Raw genomic sequence first — 27,835 nt, 5'->3', positions numbered from 1 at the left:
TCAAGGTCTCCTGCCACACTTAAAGACCCATGAGAAGATCCTTGCTGGTTCAAAGCGAAAAGCTAATGTTTCAGTTTGGTATAGTCATACCCCAGGTTACAGCTGCTTCGGGTTGTGTTTTTTCGGGTTGCGGACTGCTGAAACCTGGAAGTACCGGAACAGGTTACGTCCGGGTTTCGGCAGTTGCGCATGCGCAGAAGCGCCGAATCACAACCTGCGCAGACGCGGGTTGCAAATGCTGCAGGTTGTGAACGTGCATCCCACACGGATCACGTTTGCACCCCAAGCATCCACTGTACTTTCTGAGAGCTTCTTTGTAAGGCTGAATTAGCATTTCAGGGAAAGTTCGATTCCTGTCTGGAAGTGGTGCACCTACTCTACCAACTCATTGTATGTTTAGAAGAGGTTAAAGCTAGTGATCATCACCATCTCTCCTCCTTAGACTTCTCTGCACACCTCCCTCTGCGGTCTAGGGTAGCATTACTTGTGCGTTCTTGGCATTTGAACACAAGGCCAGAAATGGTCTCTGGGTTCCAGCTTGCCCCCTCCGCCCGCACACAATGGTCTCCATCAGCCTTCCCTGGAATTTTGGATTACAATTCCCACCAGATTGGGGAAAGCTGGTTTATATTATCAATTCTGTATGGCTTGTTCATCTCTGCCCTCACTTCTGCATGGTGTTTCAGTGTGGAATTATGGAGAAATTTGACGGAAGAATGAAACAAAAAACAGAGCTGTGGGCTAATAATTAAAAACATGGCGAAGCCTCTGTTGGTTTGTGGGTTTATGCAGTGTTCGGATCTGTTGCAAGCTCGCCAGCTAGCAGTGGCATAAACAGTGGCATAAACAGGAACAGCTCCAGCTGAACTGAACCCTGCCTTTCTCAGACATGGATTTGGCATCTTTTCTAGAGTTACAGTTTAACAAGTTCTCAACATGCCTAAAGCTTTGTTGTAACACAGTGTGATTTTGTATGCTAGATTAATCTCCTTAAACCAACAAGAAAAAAAAATGCACACAGATGTTCTGCAGTGTTGTGACTCAAAGGTAACACCACCGTAGCGCAGTCGAGACTAAAAATGGCCAGCTTCCTTAGAGAAGAGACGTCATCAATAATAATAATAATAATAATAATAATAATAATAATAATAATACTTCTATAAATTGGCATAGAGCCCTGCTGGTTTCCCTGTGTGGATGAAATGTTTGGAAGGAACAAATTCCTTTCTCAGGGGGTCAGGAGTGGTAAATATTTATTCAGTCAAGCCAACCTACATTCCATAATGTTTAACTTCCAAATTTCCTCAGAAGAGAAAAAGTTCATAACATTATATTTTCTTGTTTGCTACAAGAAAATTTAATAAGCAGAGAAGGTGCACCATTACAACTGATGGTAGGGTGGGATTTGCAAAGGCGCCCTGAATCCACCCCCACCCCCACGCACCACACAAAGGGCTTTGGCATCAGCATTGCCAGTACCCCAAGTTTCAACAATTTGTTTTCTCCCATATGTGTGAATGGATCGGTTTGATCTTCTTGCAGTCCATGGGACTCTCAAGAGTCTCCTCCAGCACCATAATTCAAAACAAGAGACATCATCACAGTTCAAGAGTACCGTCATGCAAAAAGGGTGGCGTGGAGCATAGTTGCATCTTGCAGGGCCAGGGGTATGGACTGGGGAAGAGCCCTGAGGTCTGGACAGAGAGACTTGGAATGCTGCACTCGGCTCCCAAGCATGAGATTCCCCATTACTGTTGCATGGGAGCACTCCTACTAGGCACTGAACATACACTGCAGATCCCACTTGCTTTAGATATAAAGCTGACCGTAGCTGTTTCTTGGTAGGTACAATTTGTGGCATGGCTGTGTCTGGCTCAGTGAACTGCAGGTTGGATTTAGATGAAAAACCGAACCAGGTCTGGCTTGGGGTTTGTTTGTTTTTAAAGAATTGACATAACTTCAATTCAGCCTGGTGCCTATTTTAAGAGCTGGACAATAAGGTTCAAAAGAGAACAAGGAGTCTGAAAGCCAGGATTTTCCCCGCCTTTTTGCTTCCATGTAGTGTTTTTGTTTTACTTCCTGAGCTGTAGCAGCTGAAATAATTTTTTATTGTTTTATTCTTGCTCGGCACAGACATAGAGACATGTTTTCTTTGGCTCGGCCCTTAACAAGCCCACCTGACAAGCAAACGGAACCAGTTGTCTAAGAGGCATTTGAGGTTGTGTGAATTGATTTCTAGTTTATTTTTTTCCTATGAGCAGAAGGCGATTGGGGGAGGGGGTCACAAAAGGCTCCCATGACATAAAATATGAATTCCATTGAGCCTGTACGAGACTTCCGGCTGGGAGAATGAGTCTGAGTATTGTGAAGTTATTCAGAGTGTAAATCTTGCTTTATTAAGTCCATCTTGAAGGGCCCTCTCAGCCCAATTACTTAGGGAACTGAATCATAATGGTTTTTAAAGTTACTTGATCCTAATCAGCACTTAGAATTATTATAGGCTGCATGAAATGAATGTAATGGGCTTCTTTTCTGCCAGGAGAAGATTGTTCTAATGCCAGGCTTCCCAGAGAGCTTCATGTAGCTGCTAGAGGAAAGATCAGCTTCTCTTTCAACTGCATCTAAGTTTGCTGCAATTGCACATAATACAGAGCCATGGTTCATTTTAATCATGGTTTGTTCAAAAAACCACAAGCTACCTCACAGATGAGCAAATAAGGCACAGCTTTTTCTCCAAAGCTTGGTTTGTTTCCCACCTGCCTCATGCATGTGTTTGTTTGGCAAGAATCTGGGTTAGGGGGGCCAGATCATCGCCTGATTTGGGAAAACGGCATCGTTTATGTCACTTTCGCAACCTGTGTTAAGTAGCTTCTTAACAATATCCATAAGCGTACGCATTCCTTTCTCAGTTTATCTTAAAAAGGGAGAAAAATACATTCTGCAGATTCCTTTCAGAAACATCTTTCTTTTTTATGAGGATTCCTAACAGGATGGCAGCTCTTCCACGGTCGTTTTTCCGTGCCACGACAAACCCAAGAGTTAAGCTTTACAAAACCTCAAAAACTGGTGTGTAAAGCAAGGGCTGAGTTTAAGCTAATTTTAAAGCCCTTGGCCTCTGTCCAAAGAAACACATGTCATCAGAAACATGGAGATGTGCCACCAAAAATGGTATCTGTTTGTCAAGTTCCCTTCCCTAAATATGTAGGAATTCTATCTGCTAATAGTGAATTTATTCCCCATCTGTGTACAGGAAAGGATGTATCAGCAGACTTGGGATAACCCAAGTACAAAAGTTTTTTTTTGGGGGGGGGAGAGAGAACCAAACAGCCCAATTAGGGCTTGGCATGCTCACTACACTGCAAAAGGGCATGGCTGGCTTGCTGGCTGAAACCCTGAACAGGAGCAGTCCATGCTGCAATATTTTCTTGGAAGTCCAACTAACTGTATATACCCATGTTGTAAGTGCTCATTTCCCCATCCCACTATTTCCTGTTAAGATTCTTGTTGTGTGGCATGGAAGCACACAATGCATTGTGGATACGACACGTGGAACATCAGTTGGAATCTATGTTCACTTCTTTCCATTCCCAAAGCAGATAATAGCAGGAAGTACAACATTTTAAAAATTGGTTGGTTGGCTGGCTGGTTTTTGTAAAATTAAGATAATTAAACAACATATACATTATAAAAAATTCCTTCCAGTAGCACCTTAGAGACCAACTAAGTTTATTATTGGTATGAGCTTTCGTGTGCATGCTACTGGAAGGAATTTTTTTATTTTGTTTTGACTACGACATGGCTACCAACATGGCTACCTACCTGTAACTAGAACATCTACATTATAAAGTTGGACTAAATGGGAAGAATTCCACTGCAGAGCTGAAATATCTGAAGGTGTTGGAAGCATCCTAACTGAGTGGACGGTCCCTGCCTCCAGCTTCTAGATCCTTTATTGTTTGTGATCTTTGGATGAAGGACAGTATAAAAATTCAATTAATAATAAAGCCAGCAAAAACTACTGAACCACCAAAACTAATAAGAGTGTATAATGGTTGTGCTAAACTTTTTAAAAGAGAGAGAAATGAAATAGATGAAATAGCATAAAAAACCCAAATAGAGTAATTAAATAAAAGCAATGATTTTTCGAGATCTGGGCAGAGGTATAAGGATACTTAAATCTATTATACAATAGTAATTTTTCCTGAATAAGCTTCATGGCATTAGTAACTGTTAGAAAAGGGCTGCATTCCCTTGGGGTAATCTGTAAGGGCTACATACTGGAGAAGCCAGAATCCAAAGTGTGCGGGTCCAAAGCCGAAAGTCAGTGGATGCCCACTTTTATCTCTCTATGCCCCCCCCTTTATCTTCTATGAAATTTAAACCAAAGGCTGCAGGTTGCCCACCGCTGCCTTGCTTATTACTCACGAGTAGGGCGACTTGCATGAGATTTCCGCCTTAGTACATTCCAACCATTTCTTTCCTGCTAACTTTCCATCCCAGCGGGATTTATCTGACCAGTCACAAAGAAATCTGGCTTTATGGAAATTGAACGGATTTCATGCTATTCGGAACACTGCGTCCAAATTAATTGTGCAAATAAGCTCTTTCTTAGACCCGGGGCAGAGTTTGCGACCCAACAGTATTTTTTTGTACATTTTCCATTCAAGATGATCACAGGGCTTTTAGAAGTCTCCTGCTGCGTTGTGAAGCTGGAGCCTACTGTTGTCACTGGCTGACCTTTTCATATAAGTACATGGGAACTTCGCTGAAACACTTCACGTGCTCAGGAGAGGGGGTTCATTTCCTGCTTTTGCTAGCGAGTATCTGCACACTGGCAGTTTTATTCACAGGGCCTAGAACTACACGTGTGTAAGAGAAGCCACAAGCCCTAGCATAAGCTTGTCACTTGAGAAAAGCAGCACTGGGGAGGGAGAGTTGTAGTAGAGAAGTAGCAAGTGTACTTAAGCCTTTCACCACCCACCACTCCTTCACTCCAGCACTGCGACAGATCTATATGCAGAATCCAATCTACTACTGATTACCTATTGGTGTTGAGTGTGTGTCTTTGGGCTAGTGGTGTGTTGGATCCTCTTCCATCTAGATGTTTCCCTCAGTTGTTTTTTTATCCATTTCTCTCTCTCTCTCTTGGTGGGTCTCCATGACCAGAAGTAATTCCCAGCTTTAAATAAGATCTCAATACAGCCGGACTAGAGCATTCAGTTCTCCTCCTCTTCCACCCATGTGGGAAAGTACAGCTGGAATAAAGGGTTCAGAGCTTTAAGCAACATCCCTTAAAACTGGTCACATGTATCTGAATCCTTAGAAAAGCACAACAACAACAACAACAACAACAGTAATATTTATACCCTACCCATCTGACAGGGTTCCCCAGCCATTCTGGGCAGCTTCTTGTCAACACAACTTAACTTGCATTCAGTTCTGCCTACCCTCATCTACCATGTGGAGATAATAGTGGTAAAATGTGAATTTTGAGTGGTTACGTTATTTTCAGAGCATAGCTTACGGAAATACAGTAAGCGTTGTATATCACTTCAATGGAATGTCTGTGTATGTAAACCTGAATACCAATTTAATTGTATTTATTTTTTATTTTTTGCCATTTGTGCATCTCCACGTAGTCTTCATTGATGGCCTTCTCCCAAGATGGAGACGAAGCAGTCTGGAACATTAGCGTTGTTGTTCAGCTCTTTCTCTAGTTTGCATTTAATATTGTGTACTAAGTCTAGTGTGTCTGTGCAATTTCAATCAGAAGCAGGAAGTGTTTATTCAAGCCCTAATGGGTGGGATAGTCGCTGCAGTTTTCAGTAATTTTAAACAAACTCCTTGAGCATCCTGTTTAAATAGAGTTAAGTAATCACAGTTTTTTTATGCCGGCTGGGAAAGAATTTCATACCGCCCCCAACCCCATAATCTTGAATCAAATTGCTTCTTGCAAGACGTGCCAAGGGCACAATGTATTTGTTTGGCTATAGTAAATCTCCCTTTTGACGGTGGCATTCATTTAGCAAAATTCCGTGTTTTGGAAAGGTTGTAACATAGAAGCATATGAGTCGAGCCTGACACCAACTTTTCCAACGGGGACTTTGGCCATCTGAGCTGGGTGCCTTATCCCCTGCGATTGCTTGCCAAAGGAAGAAACAGCTGGATCGTTGTGCTTCAGTGCCACCGCTAGACATGCCCAGATGGTGGAATTGCAGTTACAGCTCAGCAGGGGTCAGGTGTGCAGAGGAGCCAATAGGGTCCTGCCCACTTCTGACCAAGGCTTGGCTCTGCTGCCTGAGCAATTTGTTTCTAAGGTACAGGCTGGGATGCCCTTGAGTGCTTGGCCACACTTACTTTCCTGGTGACCGACTGCATTGATTGTTTGATGGCTTGCCTGGTAGGTACATGCAAAGTATTGCCAGCAGGGGTTGCCAATGTGATGTTGCTAGACTACAGTCCTCCTTTTCCCGGAACATTGGCCATGCTGGTTCGGAGCTGTAGTCCAGTAAGACCTGGAGGCTGCCATGTTGCCTATCCCTGGTGTAGTGGTTAGAACCCAAGGGCCATAGCTCAGTGGTAGATTGTCTGCCTTGCAAGCAGAAAGTCACAGGTTCAATCCCTGGAAACTCTGGTTAGGGTTGGGAGAGACTCCCTACCTGAATTCCTGGAGAGCTGCTGCCAGCCAGGGTAGGCAATGCAGAGGTGGACCAATGGTCTGACACATCATAAGGTCCCTTCCTATGTTAGGGTTGGACTATAGCTGGGAAGACGCTGCTTTGTATCCCCGCTCAGCTGTGGAACTCACTGGGTGACCTCGGGCCAGCTGCACATGCAGAGCCAAAATTTCTTCTTCACAATAATAATAATTATTATTTATACCCCGCCCTCCCCAGCCAAGACCGGGCTCAGGGCGGCTAACAGCAGGTATAAAAACAATTGATTAAAATACAACTTAAAAACAAGATAAAAGTACATTAAAATGCAGCCTCTTTTCAGTAGAAACTCAAATCAAAAACTTTTTTGGGGATGAAAACATCAAATCTTCACCAAGGCCAACTATCCAGGCTGGTCCTACATGGGCCAGAAAAAAGGCAGGGAAGTCCCCAAATAGGAGTTCCATCACAGAAGGAAAAAGGAAATAGGGGGAGGGGATCAAGTTGATTCCAAGCCAAAGGCCAGGCGGACCAACTGTGTCTTACAGCGGAAAGAAATCAGATCCTGCAGGGCCCTGGTCTCATGAGACAGAGCGTTCCACCAGGCCGGAGCCAGTGTTGAAAAGGCCCTGGCTCTGGTTGAGGCTAATCTGACTTGCTTAGGGCCTGGGACCTCTAGGGTGTTGCTATTTATGGACCTTAAGATCCTCCGTGGGGCATACCGGAAGAGGTGGTCCCGTAGGTATGAGGGTCCTAGGCTTGTTGCAAGGATAGAAAGAGAGGGAGAACCATGGCAGTTATCTTTAGTCCCTGTGAATGCCCCTTTGAAATGTTCTGCATCGTGACGTAGGATCAGTCCCATAGGGGCATTCTCTCCCAGGAATGCCACCAGCAACTAACAGCAGCCAAGGTGCTGCACAAGGAAGTTGCAGTGCAATTTTTTCTGTAAGAAAAGAAAGTAAAGAAAACCCTCGGCCACCTCACCTTTAAAGATAAGGCTATGCTCTCTGAAGTTCTTAAGAGTACACTCTCCAGAGGTCCATCCCACTTGAAGTTAAGTCCCACTTTGAAGAAAGGCTTTACAAAGAAATTGAAAGAGAAATATCCAGCCGCCACAACTTTAGATGCTGATGATGCCCCCCCTTTTTTCTCAAGGGATGAATGGTCCCAGAAAAGTGGGGCAGGATATTCAGCCCAGCCTTCACCTGGGGTGGTTTCAGTAGGCAGTGTAAAGGCTTCAGCTGCCCGGGTCTTTCATTCTCCAGAGTTCAGAAATGCTTCTATTTTCCTAAACAATTGTGCTATGTTTTAGCCTTTGAAGAAATACCGCAACTTACCGGAATGGTTTCCAGGAGGGAGGAGGGTTGGAGATCTATTGACACAGTGAACTCAAGTTTTAAGGACTTGTTGGCATCGGGAAAGATTTCTTCACACCCATTTATATGAGAAACATTAAACAAGGGAAAAATGCCACTTGGGGAATGCTGATAAGTCTTATCTGCTTGTGAATTCTAGTTATGGAGGGGTGTGTGTATGATGCCTTTCCTGGTTCGGGGGTTTTGAACTGTGGGCCAGGGTAGTTCTTCGCGTCAGGGGCCGGCGGTGACAATGTTGCTTGCCTGACGCACAGCACGGACACACGTCTCAGATTTGAAAGTGGGAAACACATTGCGTGATTTATTCCTGCTCCGTGGTGTTTCAGCTAGTCAAGCTGTCTTCACATGGCTGACAGGCCGCCCAGCTCTCAGAAACGTACTTGAGAGTCTCGCTTGGGTTTCTAGCTATCCCTGCACATGCCCTCTTCCTCGCTACTAAGTGTGCTTTTCGTCACAACCGTAATCTAATACAGCGTTATTAAATTAAAAAGTGGAAAAACAAATAAACAAAAGGAAGGGCAGCTTAGGTTCTGTTAGAATTCAGGGGGAGGTGGGAAGGGAAGGGTATTCTTTATGCAGACGGACAGTGAACGTTTCTCAGGCTGAAAACAATGCATGAAAGACATTACCTTTTTGTCTGGTATTTATGTGAAGTTTCATTAGCCCGTTGATGGTATCTCTGTGTGTGTAAACAGAGAAGGGTTGGTGGACAGTCTTGGGGGAAAGCAAAACCAATTGGCACGGATATTTATTCCTCCTTGCAGGAAGCGGCTGGTCATCACTCATAAATTCTCCTTAGGAGTGCCCATCTCCATTCTTAGTGGTTTACATTTAGGGAGTCCTGGAAGCAATGATAATGTGCTCCACGCTTGTCTCATGGGTGAGGAGGTGGTCACGCTAGGGGCAATCCCATTTCTTGTGGGTTAAAAAAATAAATAAGGAGGGAATCACTTTTAAATGACACACACTTTCTCCTAAAGTATGCATTTTGTATGCATTCTCCCCTTAAAGTACAGTGGTACCTCAGGTTAAGAACTTAATTCATTCTGGAGGTCCATTCTTAACCTGAAACTGTTCTTAACCTGAGGCACCACTTCAGCTAATGGGGCCTCCCACTGCCGCCGCACAATTTCTGTTCTCATCCTGAAGCAAAGTTTTTAACCCGAGGTACTATTTCTGGGTTAGCGGAGTCTGTAACCTGAGGCGTCTGTAACCTGAAGCGTCTGTAACCAGAGGTACCACTGTACAGTTTTCAGTGCATTGTATGCTTTTAATACATTTTCCTTAATATGCATTTTTAACGTAACTTCCCATAAAATGTGCATTTTGTGTACTGAACACACCCACACACACCCACACACCCTCCCAGATGAAACTGTCCGGTGAATTCAGAGAAGTGTGTAATTCAATTGACAGCTTCATTCTAATTCACGTATCATTGCAAGACTAGAGAATTCGGCCAGTTCACTTTAAGATGCAAACTGAGTGAATTTCTCCTCAATCCCTAGCAGCTCTATAAGGAGGCCACAACCACTGATGGTTTCAAGAAAGGGCAGTGCATCCACAAAGGAGATTCTCCATAGAGCCTGATAGAGACCTTTTAACTCCCCACCTGCAATAGCTCATTCGGAGGACAGCAGGAGACTCTTAATCTCAGAGTCGTGGGTTTGAGCCCCAAGTTGGGTAAAAGGTTCCTGCATTTCAGGGTTGTTGGACTAGCTGACCCTTATGGTCCCTTCCAACTTTGCAATGTTATGATTTTAAGAACTGTTGAGGGATATTATATATAGATATAGATGATATAGATATAGATATGGATATAGATATAGATAGATATAGAGATAGAGATATAGATATAGATATGGATAGACTATATATATATATATGCGCTTTGTTTCCAAGGGGGGGCCCGTTACCTCTTTTTCCCCTCTATCTCAAACGGTTTTAATTTTATAGTACTTCAAAATTTCATGAAATCTGCGTCACCTGTCCGCCTTGAGACCCTCAGCACATGTACATTTTATTCTTTTTCTCCGTAACCAATGATCAGATCTCTTTGAAATTTTACACAGAGCTCGATAAGAGGATGAGGATTTCAGGAAAAATTACATCAGCACTCAAAATATTTTATAAATGCCTGAAAAAAATATAAATGTACTTTTTTTGGTGGAAAACGATGTGACATATTTCATTTGTGTACTGCATTGATGAAAACCTCCCCATAACATACGTCCAAGTATCATTTAAGTTCAAAATTGTGGTCATTTTTTAACACCGTACCGTAAAGCAGCCCTGGGAACTCCTGAATTGCATAACCCACAATAAGAGGAAAGTTCACAAACAAAATAATTGCAGATTAATCCCCCTTTTGGCAAGTCTGAAATGAGAACAAGAAAATGTTCTCTGTAAAGCCAATGCACCCTGATAAGTAATTAATTTTATTTAAAACTGTTTTCCTTCTGTTTTTGGTGGTGTTTTTTTTACTCTCACATTACAACCGGCTATTTTAAAGTCAAGGAGACAAAAAAGTGGGGGCTGGAAATGGCCTGGAAAACTTGTCTGTTGTTGTTGCTACCAAGCCAAATCAGGCCTTTACTGTGAGCCTCTCAGCCTTGTTTTCTGGCCCACTGGCACAACCATCCTGAGTTTTTTGGCAGTGCCAGGCAGACAGTAGAAGCTGGAGGGTTAATATTGAGCCTCTGAGGAGTTGCATTCAGCTTGCTGGATCACAAGTGGTACAGGCGTGGTCTGTAGTGATAGTGATTGGCTGAACTGCCCTGACATCAAAGAGGTGTAGCTTCTAGGGCTGCCTTTGGCTGAGCTGCTGGTATCCTACTGATGGGCAAGGCTGGCCTGTAGGGACTAGGGAAGGAGGAGTCAAGAGGACTAGGAAAAGAGCAGCCATAGGTATAAGAAGACAGCCAACTCATGGACGCAAGGAGAAGATGAAGGCTGGGATGCTGAGAGGAGCAGAGGCAAGAGCAAACGTGTAGAAAATGGACAGAAGAGGAAAAGTGTGCCTGCTGCCCAGAAAGCCTGATTTTTTTTCATGCTGGTTTTAAATAGTTATCCAAATCTCTGGCAGTAAGCCTTGCTAGTCCATTATAAAATTGTCTCATTATCAACCATGGCCTATATCATGGGTAGGCAAACTAAGGCCCAGGGGCCGGATCTGGCCCAACCACCTTCTAAATCTGGCTGGCGGACGGTCCGGGAATCAGCGTGTTTTTACATGAGTAGAATGTGTCCTTTTGTTTAAAATGCATCTCTGGGTGATTTGTGGGGCCTGCCTGGTGTTTTTACATGAGAAGAATGTGTGCTTTTATTTAAAACACATCTCTGGGTTCTTTGTGGGGCATAGGAATTTGTTCATTTTTTAAAAAAATTCAAAATATAATCCGGCCCCCCACAAGGTCTGAGGGACAGTGGACCTTGCTGGAAAAGTTTGCTGACCCCTGGCCTATATGCTTCCATGACTTAGGCTCCACTTATCTGCTGGCTGGCTATATTCATCCCAACCTCCTCCTCACCATTCTTCCCAGATATCTTGACACTGGCCCTGATCTAGTTGGTGGTGGTGGGGGGGGCTCTGATGTGCTCGCTGTCCGGAACTCTCCCGCCCACAAGGGAAGTCCTGTTTACTTCCGCTGAGCACTCTTAGGCCATAACCTTGTGGCTCTAATTCTGTAGTCCAAGGAAAATGCCCATGAATGCACAGAGCAATTCCCTCCTCCCCTGAGCGAGGGTGGGGAGCCCCTGAATGCTCAGGGCTCTGGGCTGCACCCCTGGACTTCAGCCCTGCAACTAGCGATCATTCGTGCTTTTAATCCTTGGACTTTAAGGGTTCTTTCGCAACTACCTCTGAGACATGGGTAGGCAAACGAAGGCCTGGGGGCCGGATCCGGCCCAATCGTCTTCTAAATCCAGCCCACTGACAGTCCAGGAATCAGCGTGTTTTTACATGAGTAGAATGTGTCCTTTTATTTAAAATGCACCTCTGGGTTATTTGTGGGGCCTGCCTGGTGTTTTTACATGAGTAGAATGTGTGCTTTTATTTAAAATGCATCTCTGGGCTATTTGTGGGGCATAGGAATCCGTTCATATATTTTTTTCAAAATATAGTCCGGCCCCCCACAAGGTCTGAGGGACGGTGGACCGGCCCCCTGCTGAAAAAGTTCGCTGACCCCTGAGTCTAAGAGTTCCCTTTTTAGACTCCAAATGCATAGAAAACAGAGTCGTTTTAAAAATGAGCATATTCTTTGGTCAGTGCTTTTTCATGTCCAAGGTTACCCAATGAGCTTCATGGTTGAGTAAGGAACCAGGCAAATGTCTGAGGCTTTAAAGGACCAGTTGGAATCCTACTGGTTTGCCCCTTTTGCCACCTGATTGTTGCTTATTTATAATATGCATTACCACCCCTCTGGTGGTGCCTGAGAGCAGCATGTGCCTCTTCTGGAGGGCTGCCATAGTGGTGCAGAGAGGAAAGAACCTGCCTTTGACTTTCAGACTCCCTGGTTCCAGACTCCTCCCTCCATCCCACAGAACCTTGCTGTGTCTGCTTAAAAGGCTCTCCGTAAATGAGAAGTGGCTTTTCTATCTGTTCTTGGGTTTTATGGGTGTGAAACTCTGACCCATTCCACCATTGTGGGAGGGTGGGGAATCTGCTTGTTTTGGCTTGTGAACACTCCCCTATGGCTCATGGCAACCGTCTTCACATGAATTACTTTTCGTGGTGGAAGGAAACACCACGTGGTTACGGGAGGCTTCAGCAAAAGTTCTTGGTAAATTGTACAGCTGGTAAATTGGATCTTTCAAAAATGAACAATAAATGCAGCAATTCTAAAGTAATACCCATCGTTTTTCCAAGTACTTTTTTGGGTCCTGTGATTTGCTGTTGCTCGTTAGCTAAACCCATACATTCAACTTGCTTAAAACGTGCAGGTTTTCCTTTCTTTCGTTTCTGGATGCAGATCCTAATTTCCTAATGTGCCACGTACGTACAGCTGCGTCTTTGTGCGGCTGGAAGCAATCGGCTAAATAGCACTATTTTCGTGAATTTCAGGACCGCCTCTTTTTCGTCATGGAATATGTCAATGGAGGAGACCTAATGTTTCAGATCCAGCGCTCGCGCAAATTTGACGAGCCCCGCTCCCGCTTCTATGCAGCAGAAGTCACATCGGCACTCATGTTTCTCCACCAACATGGCGTCATCTACAGGTACTTTCTTTGCGGGTCTGGAATAAAGAATTCTTAAGGCTCTTGGTTTGATTTTGGCTGAGGGCCAATGTCTCTTAGCAACCGGATTGGCTGTTTTGTTTCTGCTTGCTTACACAGAACTTTTTTTCTTTCTCTTTTTTGGGGGGGTGCAGGGGGCGGGGGAGGGGAGGCTGTTTATCATTCTGAATGTTAACATCTGAATCGTCCCTGCAGCCATCGCCAGCTGTGGGTGGCAGTTTTGTATTATAAGACAAGCAGTGCTTCTTCTAAAAGCTTGGCACGCTGTGGCTCAGAGTTGACTTTGGTTCTCGGATCAGCGCAATCTCTTCAGTTTCCCCCTTTCTGCCATGGATTTCCTCTCGTTTCTGAACTCCCTGCCACTTCCTGAGTTTGTTTGTCCTAGTTGTCTCCAGCCTGACAGATATGGGATAATCGTTTTTGCGAGGCTTTGTACATGATGCCCTTTCCTCTTCACTAGGAGGGCGAGGGCTTGGCCGCTAACGGGAAGCACCTCTTTTTGCAGGCAACTTGAATTTCACATCTTACCGCCTCGGATCACCACCCGAACAATAGCAAAGGCCGAGTTGCTAATCTTTCGCTATGCCACAAAGAATGCTTTCCGGGGATAAATATTTATTATTAGAAACAGGGAGCCACTTGAGAAAGTTTTACCTACTATCTCTGTGTTTATTAAGGACTTTATCTTGTCGTTTCACCCTTCCTCTCCTTCTTTTCCCTTAAAAAAAAGAAAAGCAACATACAAAAATTGGCAGCTTTTAACAACTTCAGATAAATCTTGGCAGGCGTATATGGAATGGGCTGCAGTGAGGGAAGTTGGCCGCAGGTTCATGTTTCTTCCATGAAGTACTCGAAGGGTTCAGTCCACAAAGCACTATTCACACTTTACATAACAAAGGGGTTTGCTGCAGATACACCCGTGAGCAGAGTGGCGAGTGCTGGAATGCATGAAGCAGAAACAGTAGTGTGGGGTGCGTGTTCATAAGCACGCAATAATCTGCACTGCACATGGCTAAGAGAGAGGGTTTTCAAACCCAAATGACATGTTCCTTGCAGTCATCTGTAACATTCCACCAACTTACTCTTTTCTAATGAAAAGCACCTATTAGAGTCCCTATAGCTTTTCTCCTGAATGGAGAAAAGCTGTTGGGGAGGGGGAATTTTGAGCAGGAAAATAAGGGGTTAAGCACACATCCCTATCCCAAATCGGTCCTCCATTTAGGATTCCAGCCTCCTCCTGGCCAATCAATAATAATAATAATAATAATAATGGTGTTCTCCAGCTAAGTAATGCATATGCTGGAGGAAAGTTTCCATGAAAGTGCATGCATTTGTGAAAATTGCATACAGAAATGCATTTCTGCAGAGGGAATTGCATATATTAAGAGAAAATGCATACAAATGTATACAAGAAATTCACACTAAAATACTGGCGAATTTTCGTGCATATCCAAATGTGAAGAACTGGACATAATATGAAGTAACGAAGGAACTGACAGATATGCCCATCCCTAGCCACAAGCCACACCGGTCTTTTCTGTGCGACTGTTGTGCTGTTGACCTTGGGTGTCCAGTTTTATCCTCATTTTACCCACAGTTCAAAGGGTCGGTTCATTTGTGGCCCTGACAGAAGGGCTCCACCCCTGAGTTCATGTCACCTTTTGGCTGGCATCGTCTCAGGTCTTGCATTCTTCTTAGTTAAAACACAAAATCAAATGCGAGAGTGGCCTTATCTGATCACGATGAAAACAAAAGTCACATTCTCAGTTCACATAAATATTTTCATAAAAAGATACATTGTTATATCAAAGCCCATCCTGTCGCAGTGTACCACCCATTGCTTTCTCGCGCTGCCTGTGGAGCTCTCCTTTTGTTTTGTTTTTTTGTTAGCTCCCTAAGTCTCTGCCCGGCTGCAGAAGGCATGAGCTGAAGGCTCTATATTGGTATCTGGCATGGCATGATCGAGGTCTAAGGCAGGCAGAACATTTCCCAGTTTCTAAACCACGTTAGAAAAATTGGGAGTGCCTTGCAGGCTCTCACGCTCTATTCTCTCCCTCCTCCTCCTCCTCTCTTTGCAAATTCCTTTCCAACGTTAATCACCGTGCAGCATTACACTTGCACCAGTGCTAACACTAATCATCATTTGTTTCATCATTTAGGAATCTCCTTTTACATATGCGTCTCCTGCACAACCTATTCCAACGTTAGAAGGAGCGCTAGGCAATATCCCCTCTTTTAAAAAATCATTCAGATACTGATACAGTGGTACTTCAGGTTACATACGCTTCAGGTTACATACACTTTAGGTTACATACGCTTCAGGTTACAGACTCTGCTAACCCAGAAATAGTGCTTCAGATTAAGAACTTTGCTTCAGGATGAAAACAGAAATCGTGCTCCGGCGGCGCCAGCAGGAGGCCCCATTAGCTAAAGTGGTACCTCAGGTTAAGTACAGTTTCAGGTTAAGAACGGACCTCCGGAACGAATTAAGTACTTAACCTGAGGTACCACTGTACTGTTTAGATGTACAGCTTCTACAACTGAAGATTTGCATACATATCACAAAACAACTAAAATGGCTTTTAAAACTGAACAGAAGAAATTACTAAATATAGTTTTAAAAATCAACATCTTTAAGGCAAATACCTTTTCTTTCAGCTGGAAAATGCACGTTGGAACAAAAGTGTCTTCAATTGTTTTCTGGAAAATACAGATAATGGGCACCTGTCGTATTTTGACAGGAACGCTGTTCCACAGAAGAGGGGCAGCCACAGTGGAAGCCCTGCTCCAACGAACTCCAGAGCACCAAATCATTTGGCATCATTTGTGATGTCTGGCGATTGACAGGTGGGTGGAAACCGCACCCCCGTCTGTGAAATTTGGTCTGTGAGGCAGATCATGATAAAAGGCTCCCCACCCCTGCACTGTAACCACGATCAATGCTGAAAACATAAAGGATGGGGAATTCAGACATGTTGACTAAACCATGGTTTGGGCACTACATCTGAACTAGCCTAGATGGCATTTGAACTAGAGTTTTCCCAGCTCACAGAACCTAGCTCCTACTGAGCTAAAGGCTTATTGGAAAGGTGGAAATAATTTCACTGGAAGAACATGAAGCATTTCTAATCATGAATGGTCACCTATACAACGTAAGCAGAGCCTTGACCTTAGCAGTGGGATAGTGGGGTAGGCCTTTTGTTATCATGAGAAAGAGAGAGACCGTCAGAAACCGGCCGAAAAGCATGCCAAGTTTACATTCCTGAGGGGGCAGCCGTTTTCCTGCAGAGTTTGTAGGAAGGGGACCAAGGCTTTCTGTCAGATAACAACAGCAAACTAAAGCCGCAGATAGGAAGTATGGAAACAGCATTTATCTTCTGTTTAAATTGTCCATTATTTTAGATTCTTTAGTTCTACTTTACTAAAAAGGGCAAGGTGGGGAGGACCACACAAACTTGTACTATCTTGCTGGGTTGAAACATATAGAGTTACGGAAATTATATCCTGCTCTTGAGCCAAAAAAAGGAGAAGCTTCCAGAGTAGTTTGCAGATCTGTGCAAACTAGGGGCAGAGCCTGCCCCGAGGCTTGCCATCTAAAAGACACAGCACAAAAGGAGAGTAGATTGGGAGGGAAGAGGAAATAAGGAAACACAGAAATAAGTTCTTAGGTATGAGTTTGACTACTGACCAGCGGGGTTAGAAATGTTTAAGGAGAGGGGGAGACAAAAGTAGCTAATTTCTCAGCTGTTGACAAAGTGTCCCTCTTTATAAAATACATATATTAGGGCAGGCATAGGCAAACTCGGCCCTCCAGATGTTTTGGGACTACAACTCCCATCATCCCTGACCACTGGTCCTGTTAGCTAGGGGTGATGGGAGTTGTAGTCCCAAAACATCTGGAGGGCCAATTTTGCCTATGCCTGTATTAGGGGAAGGTGTTACTATATGAGTGAAAATAACATACAAATATGCTTTGTATTGGGGGAAATAGTTTGCAGAAATTAAGATTGGAAAAATGAGTACCTGTGAGAACGAAAACAGACGATTCTTCCATCCCCCGTGTGTACTCAGCCTCAATCCCAAGTTCCTCATGAAGCCACAGACCTTGCCCTCCAAGCAAGCAAATTGAAATGTCCACTTGCAGACTTCTTGGCTCCACATTACAGCTGCTTAGAGTCCCCCAGCCTTTCCTTACATTTGAGCAAGATCCATCTTGTTTATGGCTCAGTTGCGGGACATGGTGTTGTGCGAATGAAAGATCATGGTAGAGATCTGAGTATAATGAGGATTAAGAAGCCATTATAGCAGATTGCTTTAAGTAACTACATACTGAAACAGTCCTTTTAGTGTGAAGTAGTCTTCCGCTGCCTAAACCCCTGAGCTGTTCCGATTCTGTTTGTTCAGCATGTGTTTGAATTGTTTTAAAAGCCATTATTCATCCATTAAACTGTATAATTGTCACTAGCTGCTGTTTAGTCAATGGACCATAAAATTGCCCTTGCGAGGCCTTTGGTATCAGGTAAATACATAACTGAGGAGTATTCTAAACGTGATCTAAACAATTGGCTATGGACTTCTGAACTCTCCTTGGCAGCTTGGGAGCTTGGAATGAAGGCGATTTCAGTTTTGAACTGATTTCTATACAGAATTTGGCAGTTCCAACCCAGCTGAGCTTTGCCTCTTGAATTGAGCGCTTACACATTATTAGGTGCATGTTTGTAAGACTTACAAAAAATGTGCAAAAAACAAATGTATTATGCATGTTAAAGAACCAAGCCCAATGTGGTACAGTGGTACCTCAGGTTACATACGCTTCAGGTTACATACACTTAAGGTTACACACTCTGCTAACCCAGAAATAGTGCTTCAGGTTAAGAACTTTGCTTCAGGATAAGAACAGAAATTGGGCTCCGGCGGTGTGGCAGCAGCAGGAGGCCCCATTAGCTAAAGTGGTGCTTCAGGTTAAGAACAGTTTCAGGTTAAGAACGGACCTCCGGAATGAATTAAGTACTTAACCTGAGGTACCACTGTATTCTGTTTCTGCATTTTGTAAGTGTTAGTATTATTTTTATGCAGTTTAATGTATTACTTTACGCATCTGCTTATGTGCTGCTTGCTTTAGGAATCCTGGAGTATATATGAATGCAATATTATATGCATAATAATGCATATCATATGTGAGAATTGTTCATATTTTAGTTGAACTGTTAAAAATATATACGCATATACGAGATCAAGGAACGTATATATACTTATTATACTTATAACAATATGTATAATGCACAAGAACTGTTAAAATTATAGCAGAACTAGTTTTTTAAAAAATAAAAATATGCTCACTGTCAAGATCAAAGTGCAAGACAGGAATTATTTAAAAGTCCATGCAGATAAGATCAACATCAAGATCTTCAGAAAAGTCTTAATCTTACCGTTCAGAAGTCATCAGTTGACACTCTCAAATCTAACCTCCTGAGAGGTACCATTTGGCCTGAGTTGCCATTTCAGAACAAAAATGGAGTATGGAGAGAGTAATGGCCTTTGACTCCTGAGCTCTATATTTTCAGAACACATCCTATGTTTTGTGATTGCATATATCATCATCATCATCATTATCATCATCATTTGTATACTGCCCTTCATCTGAAAATCTAAGGCAGTTCACAGCATAAAAGTACAGTCTAAAACCACACAGTACAAAACAAAAACAATAACCCCCTCCACCATTTTTAATTGCAAGTTTTAAAATGGTTTTTAATGTTGGATTTTAAATTGTTGCCATCCACCATTGGAACTTAGGCTGGAGGGTAGGTAATTAGTAGTAGTGGTGGTGGTGGTCGTGGTAGTATTGGGCTCCCAGCACCTACCTTCAAAGTAACATCCTAGTAAACTAGTCACTAAGGAAGACCATAGGTGGGACTGCTGCAAGAAGAGAGACTTTCTTTCAGAACATTTATTTCCATGTGATGTTGTCCTCTACTCTGTTTCTAGACTACAGTTGGTGGGCATCAGTAGCTGTTTTTGAGCTGTTGCTAAACATTTCTCTTACCACGTTTGAAGTCTACAAGCATTGGGCTGGTGACCTTGTTTCAACGAGGATGTAAAATGCTTTTGTCCCTCTATTCTCTGCGAAGATCTCCAGATCTTCCCGGTTGTGAGGAGAGTGTTAAACTAGTGGCTGAAGGCCCCAATTTTGATCAGAGAAGCAGCAGTAGTGGAAGGGTCTTTAATGCTTTCCATCCATGATATTTTTTTCCAGTCAGTGTCCTTCCCTCCACTCATACTGATGCTTTTAACTGAACAGGAAGAAAAACTACAACTACATGCATTTCCCCAAAATGGTAATATTAGCAACTGGTAAGGGGCATTTAGATTGGGAGAATGGTGAGGGTTCTGTAAACCCAGCACCCAGTAAAAGCCAGAGACGCCCCCTATCTTAAATGATAAGAAAGAAAGCTAATTAGGGAAACATACTTGATACATCATTTCAAACATACATAAATTCCATAAATAATACAAACGCCTGTTGTTATATAACAGTACTGTAAAATCTGTATTAATTTGCCCGTGGAAAGACTTCCCATTACAGAGTCCTCCTAAAGTCTATCCTTCTGCAATGGAAACTTGTTGAGGATGGAGGGATGTTGTACAGCTGAAAGCTACTTACTTCTCCCCTTCAAGTACACCCTTGAGAACACAGCTGAGAAATCTATCCTTAAAAAAGAAGAAGTTAATCCTGTCTTCCCCTGGGATATTCACAGAATACCAACAGATACCTACCAAACGCTGGGAATTTTTAATTTGTGGAACTTGACCCACCTTAACCTTGTGTGCTTGGAATTTTCAAACATGGGGGAAAGGATTGGTTTGCTGGCTGGCGCTGTCACACAGAGATGTTGCTCTCTTGGGGACTTCGATATATAATCTGAAGCAGGAACTAGACACAGGGGGAGTGTAACCCTATCAGTTCTGATGGGCCTCTCAGCAACTTCTGATACCTTCTACCATGTGACCCTTATGGTGGGCTGTAAGCCACACTTTTGTAGTGGGTCCAGTATTTCATGGAAGAGTTGTTTGAGAAGGTGGCATTGGTTAATTCCTATCAACCCACCCTTAAGGTTACCCCTAGGTAGAATTTCATTTGATATTTCTTAAATAACTTGAGCAATGTGTATGTAGTAGGTTATAATATTTGTGTGATGTTTTAGAAATATGCTGCCCATGAAGTCCTCTTCAGGTCTGGCAAGATGGCCAATGATGAGCAATCTTCTTGTTTTATTTCTGTCGGTTATGAAAATTGGGTCACCTTGCCAAAATCCTGGAGCATTTCTGTGTTTCAGACAAAAAAAAAACCAGTCCTGATTATCTCATCACAATTACCTAACCACAAATATTTTTCTAAAGAAGTTCCTTGGAAGTCCCATCGCTTACAAGTGCTAAACTGGACTTAAGAAAAGCAGATTCTCGTGATAAAATCAAATCTGGAAAAATGTGGGTTGGGTAGATCCACCTAGCATCAACACTGTGAGCTGAGAAGGGTCCATCTGAGTACTCAGACATGTTTGAAAATACTGGGAAGAGCAACCAATCTGCTCAGGAAAGTTTTTCAGTAGCACAGTAACTTTTCAGCTGAGTACCGTGTGTCTAAATTGAGCTTGTGGCCAGCTTCAGTGAAACCCCCTCAAGTTGCATCACACAGCATTAATTCTCTTGAATCTGCACCAATGCAGTTGCGATGTAGGGCCTAACTCCTAAATGATTAATAAATAATTCCTAGATTCAGATGGGTTTCATTTTGGCACCCCTCCTCTGTTTGTTGTTGTTGTTTGTTTGTTTGTTTGTTTGCCACCCATCTGACCGAGTTGCCCCACCCACTCTGGGCAGCTGCCAACAAAATATAAAAACATCATAAAACATCAAACATTAAAAACTTCAGGTGTCTTCTAAAAGTCATATGGTTGTTTATCAGTTTGTCATCTAATGGGAGGGTGGGCACGAATACTGAGAAGGCCCTCTGCTTCATTCCCTGTAACTTCACTTCTCGCAGTGAGGGAACCGCTAGAAGACCCTTGGAGCTGGACCTCAGTGTCCAGGCTGAACGATGGGGATGAAGATGCTCCTTCCACGTATACAGGACTGAGGCCATTTAGGGCTTTAAAGGTCAGCCAGTGTAGATCCTCTTTATTAAATAAGAACACCAATGTTTCACACATTTACAGTGCCATCGATTCTTAAAATCAGTGGCCATGTTATATCTTGTGTGTTTTTTAGAGTAATTGAATAAGATGTGGGATTATTTCAATACTTTTTCTTTTTCCAGTGTGAGTGGGGGGAGAGGCAAACGTGGGCAAAGGAACAGGATACTTCAGTCTCCCTAGATAATCTTGCTCCTGAAAACCAGTTCCAATAGTCTTCAATTCATTTGCACGCTAACCTGACATTTTATCCATACCTGAACTTGAAAGCACCTGAACAAAATAAGCAATGTGCTGTTTGATAAGTCAAATTCACCTTGTCAATTGATACGAATGCAAAACTCAACAATATGTCTATAGATATATTTGGCCTCTGAGGACACGATGACCTTGTTTTTCAAGCATTCAACCATCATTCTTCATCTGACTAAAATGTAAGAGTGTCATACCATCCTTTCAGCATCTTTCAACATGTGGCTTTTTTCCCAGGTAAAGCTTGCTAGTGGTTTTACATGGAAGGATTAAGACCATGCATAGTAAAAAGCTTTAATTTACACCTCACTGCCTCTATTCTAAAGTGTTTATTTTATCTGTTTTATAAAAATTGCATAACAGCTTACCGTCATAATATTTTTCTGGTTAGTAAAAAAGGACAAGTCACATTCTTTCTTTTAAGGGCAAAGCTTGGAGAAAGAAATCTTATACGGATTTAAACTCAGCAGGCTTGCTGGGACAGAGGGGCTACCAAAGGAAGAATTTGGTACAAAGCAGACTAACTTGAAATCTAGAAATGCAATTTGATTAGAAATGCACCAAGAACTCATTCCACATGACAGCATCCCATGCATTTGGTAGAAAATTTGGGTTCATATAATTTGTATTATTTGGGTTTTGTTTTTTTTAACATTTTTTTTTTTGTAAGCCACTCTGAAAACTTGAATGGAGAGTTCAGACACAAATCTTAAAAATAAAATAATGCATTACCAAAAAATGTAGATGCATCCCTATTGCAGCTTCATATAAAGAAATCTGTGCAATATTAGAGGAAGCTGGGCATATGAAACAATATAATTGAATAATTGAGTGCATTGTTGAAAATATTTTTTTAAAGTATTACATCGGGAAAAATTGGTTGCAAAAATATGCACATTAGTCAAAACTGCATATAAAAATGTGTTTATTAGAAGAAATTCACACTAAATGGCTGATATATTTTTTAAATCGCCCCAAAAATGTGGAGGACCGAATTTATGATTGGAAAGAAGAGAAATTGGGAGATCTAAAATCGGCAAAGCCTTCAATCCCTATCCAGAAGCTCATGCCCGGTTCCATAAGCCACAGTTTAGGAGGCTAGGAAAGCTTGTCTAAACCAGGCCAGTATCAATGTGTGTGAATGCCTGTTTCTGTGTGAGAGAAAATGTGCATGTGAGAGAGGGCATCAATCTACCCATATTTTTGGCTCACTTACACTTGGCAGAACCGTTCCCTGCCAGAAATGGTTTCTCACTGCCAACCAATATCAAGGTTACTGTATAGGCCTCTCCTCAGCCCTGCTTGCACATTGTTTATGTGGTGATAGGTATTTGAGGCCCAGCTCATACTGTTCTTTCCCTGCCCCAACCCACCCCAAAAAGAAAATGTACAGTACTCAGTAATTTAAATTGACTGAATCCTCCAGATGTGAGATACCAGCAAACTGGTTTTGAAGAAATACTGCCTAATACATCACTGTTTCATTCTCACAAGCCAGGAGTTTTCCTGGTCAAGCTGTTTGTTTTCAACAGAATTTGCCTTCCCTAGTTTTGGGCTGACCCCTCTTTTGGTCTCCAAGCTAAGACCACAAAAAAAGAAAAAAGAAACAGAGATTTAATGGATAGTTGTCCTCTAAATTACCCAGCATTATATCTTTGAGAAAGGTCTGATTTAAAGGCAAATTGTCATTAGTAAAGTGAAACCCATAAAAGGAAAGATGGATGTGTTCCTCAGCCCAGCAGTTGTTAACTAAGAGAGTCAGTTAGTGAGAAAGTTGGCTGTTCCTTTTGAGCAGGTTCCAAGAAACTCTGTTCCTAACCCCATACCTCATTAAAGTCTAATCCTGTAAGGTGTTAACAGAATTTTTTTCGTTTTCACCCAAACTAGCATGGGATCGAGGGACGGGGTAGGGTTTTTCCAGTGGTGATAAGGATCCTTTAAGGGTATTTTTGCAAGGACCTTGCCATAAGCAGAATCCCAATTTAACCTGATCATGCTGCTCACTTGAGAATTGGGCTCCGTTTAGCATGGTGCCAGCATGTGGCCTCTGGGAGTTTGCCCAGAATGGACTCATGAGCTGCTGAAGGTGATTCTCCACTCATGATCTAAACAAATGAGAATAAACTATCCTGAGTTTTCTAAACAATGAAAGAAACTTGACTTCTGCTAAGGTGGAATATGTCAATTTGCATTTCTTAGTATTGATCTGATGTGTAGAGATCTTTCCTATTCTAATTAATCCAAGAGGGTTCTGGAAGCTTCTCTGTGTGAAAGAAACAAGCAGAAGGTTCATGATGCTTGGGTTATTCCTTCAGAGAAGCTGAGTACAGCTGGCTTAAACTGGTTCTGTTATCTCTTCTGTCAAGGTCATGCTGACTATAATCGTAAGGCCAGAAGAAGCCTTGGTTTCACTTTCTCTTTCTATCTCTCTTCCTTCTGGTGTGGTGTTCTGTACATAGTACGGTATACTTAGTGTTAAGGTTTAGACTTCTTATAAGTTATTGTAAGTTGTAGTCTGTTGCAACTGGATTTGTTATGGACAGTGCCAATCCTGAATGTATTGGATTTGTGACCATTATGTTCATTTGCCTTCAGGAGCAGTAAAGCTCTGCTGGATGAAATATAATTGCCTCTGGTCTATTTTTGGGAATCCTGCAACATGTTTAAGTTTTTACTCTGCCAGCTATACTTCGGAGTTCTGCTCTGGATCAATATTGAGTAGAATTTCATGACAGAATGACCCTCCTTCTTCTTTGTTATTCAAGGGACCTGAAACTGGACAATATTCTTCTGGATGCAGAAGGTCACTGCAAATTGGCTGACTTTGGGATGTGTAAGGAAGGGATCTTGAATGGAGTAACGACTACTACCTTTTGTGGAACGCCAGACTACATAGCTCCAGAGGTACCGCAGTTCATGCCTAAACGTATGGGGAAGTGTCTTCCATAATGCTGGCTTGAGCACATAGGATCAGTTTGCCCAGTTCCCTCCATGCAACCTTTTTGGGGTTTCTGCATGTTGGCGACTTGGGAGAACAGTCTCACAGAAACCTGGGGTCACCCTTGCCATCAGCCATGATGGGATTGCAGTCCTTCCAATGATTTCTATGACACGTCAGAGCAACTGGGATTGTAGGCACCGCTGCAATCCCAGGTACATGTTTTCTTCTAGCTGACACAGGAATATCTCTGTGCCGTCATTGGCACGCATGAGCCAGAGAATGAGCATGTGGAGATAACTGGTTACTTGCGCCACATGGATAAGCCATCTCTAAGAACGTAATATATGCTCTTTTTATTTAAAAAATATAGGAAAAAGAAACAAATCGAATTTTCTGTTATACTAGGGACAGAATGCTTGTAAACTGCAATTGTAAACTGCAATTCCATCGTTTAACTCTTTTCCTTATCAACTGCTATGGAATATAACTTCACCCTGCTACTTTGGGATGGGTGGGAAATGTGGAAAATGAGATAAGCATGTCCACACCATGCAAAGAGCGGGAGGTGGAATCTCAAGGGCTTTGTTGGAGGCTGACCCAGGGGGCCTAAGCCCCAGGCCATTCGTGCCAGGCCCCAATTACCCTACATTGTTCTTATTACAGATTGTGCCCCACTAAAAGAGGCCACAAGTTCTATAAACCCTTCAAATTAAGGGCTAAAACTTAAAAAAGGAAATACTTTGCCTGGTGCCTAAAATAGATAAAAAGTTGGCGCAAGCCTCCCTAGGAGAGCATCCATTCTCTCCATTTTTGGAAACTTAAAAAAGTGTTTGTTTTTAACTTTGCAGCGCACCCAGCTGCCCTGTAAGCAACGTACAATTGTTGCTGAGCCCCAGTCACTCACCATCTTTGTATGGTCAGAGGCATATATACATATTAATTAGCATGTGCCAATATTATGCAAATGTTGTCATGGGGCTGGGTGCCATGCCTCTGAAATACTGTGTGATGCCACTGATGAAGCTCCCTTTATCTGCTAGTGTTCAAGCCCAAGGCTCCACCTTGTTATACATGTGCACAAATAGAGTATTGCTTTCGTTGAAAAGATAATGTATGGCATATGTCGTGTTCCCAATGGGCCTTGGACTTTACAGTTTTACTAAGGGGCAGCGTGCTTCTCTCAGGTTCTCAACGCATTTCTTTCTTTCCCGATTTCTGTAACAGATTCTTCAGGAATTGGAATACGGTCCCTCGGTTGATTGGTGGGCGCTGGGTGTCCTCATGTACGAAATGATGGCTGGCCAACCCCCCTTCGAAGCTGACAATGAAGATGACCTCTTTGAATCCATCTTGCATGATGATGTGCTATATCCAGTGTGGCTTAGCAAAGAAGCTGTTAGCATTTTGAAAGCTGTAAGAGACTGTCCCTTTCTTTTTTTCCCCTCTCACTCTCTCTCTCCCCCTGCTATTCCTTATTAAATTTGACTCCCCTTCGCTTTTCATTACAGCAGTTTAAGAGCAGCCACCACTGGGAGTTCAACTGCAGTTCAGAGTGCTACTGTCCGTATAAGGGGGTCTGGAATGAATTACGCTTCTTGTGGGAAAGGGACAAAATGTTTGTGTTCTTTGTGGCTGTATGCTGCATCAATGTATGCACTTGAGAATCATGTTTCAGTGAAAAGGAAAACACAAGCAGACTAAATGGCCTTATCAGGCAGACATTGCCAACTGCACATGTCTTGCTACGGTAGGGGAAGGGTTATGTAATTAAAGAAACTCAGCTAGCAGCTTTGCTTTAGGCCCTGATCCAAAACACTGGAATGCACTAGCATATGGATCCTAGCCACACTGACTTGGAAATAAATCCTGTTGCTTTCAGTGGGACTTAACTCCCAAGAAAGCCTGCATAGGATTGTGTATCCTCTGTGCAAAATTCATTTAATTTCAAGATAATTATTATTATTATTATTATTAATTTATATACCACCCTTCATCAAAAGATCTCAGGGTGGGTCGCAAGATAAAACTTCAAGTTAAACCAGAAGCAACAAACCAAAATAATAATAATAATAATAATAATAATAATAATAATAATAATAATAATGTGTTGTACCCCACCTATCTGACTGGGTTGCCCCAGTCACTCTGGGTAGCTTCCAACAGAATATAAACAACACAATATGCACTAGACATTGAGAGCTTCCCGATACAATTAAAGATAGCTAAACTACTGTTTTTCCACCAAACAGCTCATCCAGGTCTATCATTCATTCTTAGTGTTTAGTACCAACAGGTTCCTACAAGGAGCCCTACGGGTCAGACACCAAATCCCTACCGTGGCTGCTTGTCAGAAAAGTGCAGGCATTTTAAGCTGGAAATACCAGCACACACTGGGTTCTAGGAAGGAATGAACCCCAAGCACCCCAGTCCTGTGCAACTGGGTCTCTAGAACCCCAACCTTTCCCTTTGCTTCTGTCTCAGCTGTTCGACTGCTGTCTTCCCTGTTTCTCATCGCCTCTGCTCCAAGTACTTGGGCACCGGGACCTGGAATGCTAACAGCCTGCTGCTGTCCATGTCTTGCATGCCATGCCTTAGGCCACAAAGCTGCTAACCATTTTCTTAAAAAAAAAAAAAAAGTTGTGACAAGAAATGCAGACAACGTTTGACCCCAAATGAAGCAACGCTGCTTCAAAGAGAAGTTTCAGCTCCCCACATGGAGCCCACCAAAGAGACTTCCACCCATCCAATCACTGGCATAAAAACTTCCCACGCAATTGGAGCATGGCAAACTATTGGCAAACATTATGCTTGTTGCATAGAACGTTGCCCGCCCCTTGAGGAACCTTGGATGACCTCAGCAGGGGGCTGTACCATTTGAAGTATCCCTAACTCCCACTGATTTCATGGGGGTCTGGAAAAACCCGATCCTATGGGTGGCATTCACTGTTGCACTATTACTAACATTTTCTCTGCGTAAGCATTTTTGCTTGTCAGATGGAGCAGCGCCTCCCCTTCTCCCCACCCACTGAACCGATTTCAGGGGGCGCTGTAGTCGTGGGAAGAAACGAGAGAAAGTCCTTTTGCACAAGTGGAAGTCCTTGCACAGGCCTTCGACTAACAGGATGTGCTAAGTGAAACCCAGAACCAAAAGAGTTGCATCTCGCACAACACATATGAAGGATT

At 42.9% G+C, this 27,835-nt stretch overlaps 1 protein-coding gene across 1 annotated transcript in view; it reads left to right on the top strand.

The window, feature by feature from the left end:
* Nucleotides 1–27,835, top strand: part of PRKCE (protein kinase C epsilon) — a 315,220-nt gene that overhangs the window by 261,719 nt on the left and 25,666 nt on the right. The window contains exons 11-13 of the mRNA XM_082217524.1: nt 13,095–13,249; nt 24,477–24,615; nt 25,877–26,065. Coding sequence (XP_082073650.1) covers nt 13,095–13,249; nt 24,477–24,615; nt 25,877–26,065 — 483 coding nt within the window. The remainder of the gene's footprint in view (nt 1–13,094; nt 13,250–24,476; nt 24,616–25,876; nt 26,066–27,835) is intronic.

The sequence above is a fragment of the Podarcis vaucheri genome, assembly GCF_965113315.1.
Source record: "Podarcis vaucheri genome assembly, chromosome: 3".
In the NCBI taxonomy this organism is placed as follows: Eukaryota; Metazoa; Chordata; class Lepidosauria; order Squamata; family Lacertidae; genus Podarcis; species Podarcis vaucheri.
This window is presented reverse-complemented; position numbering and strand designations above follow the sequence as displayed.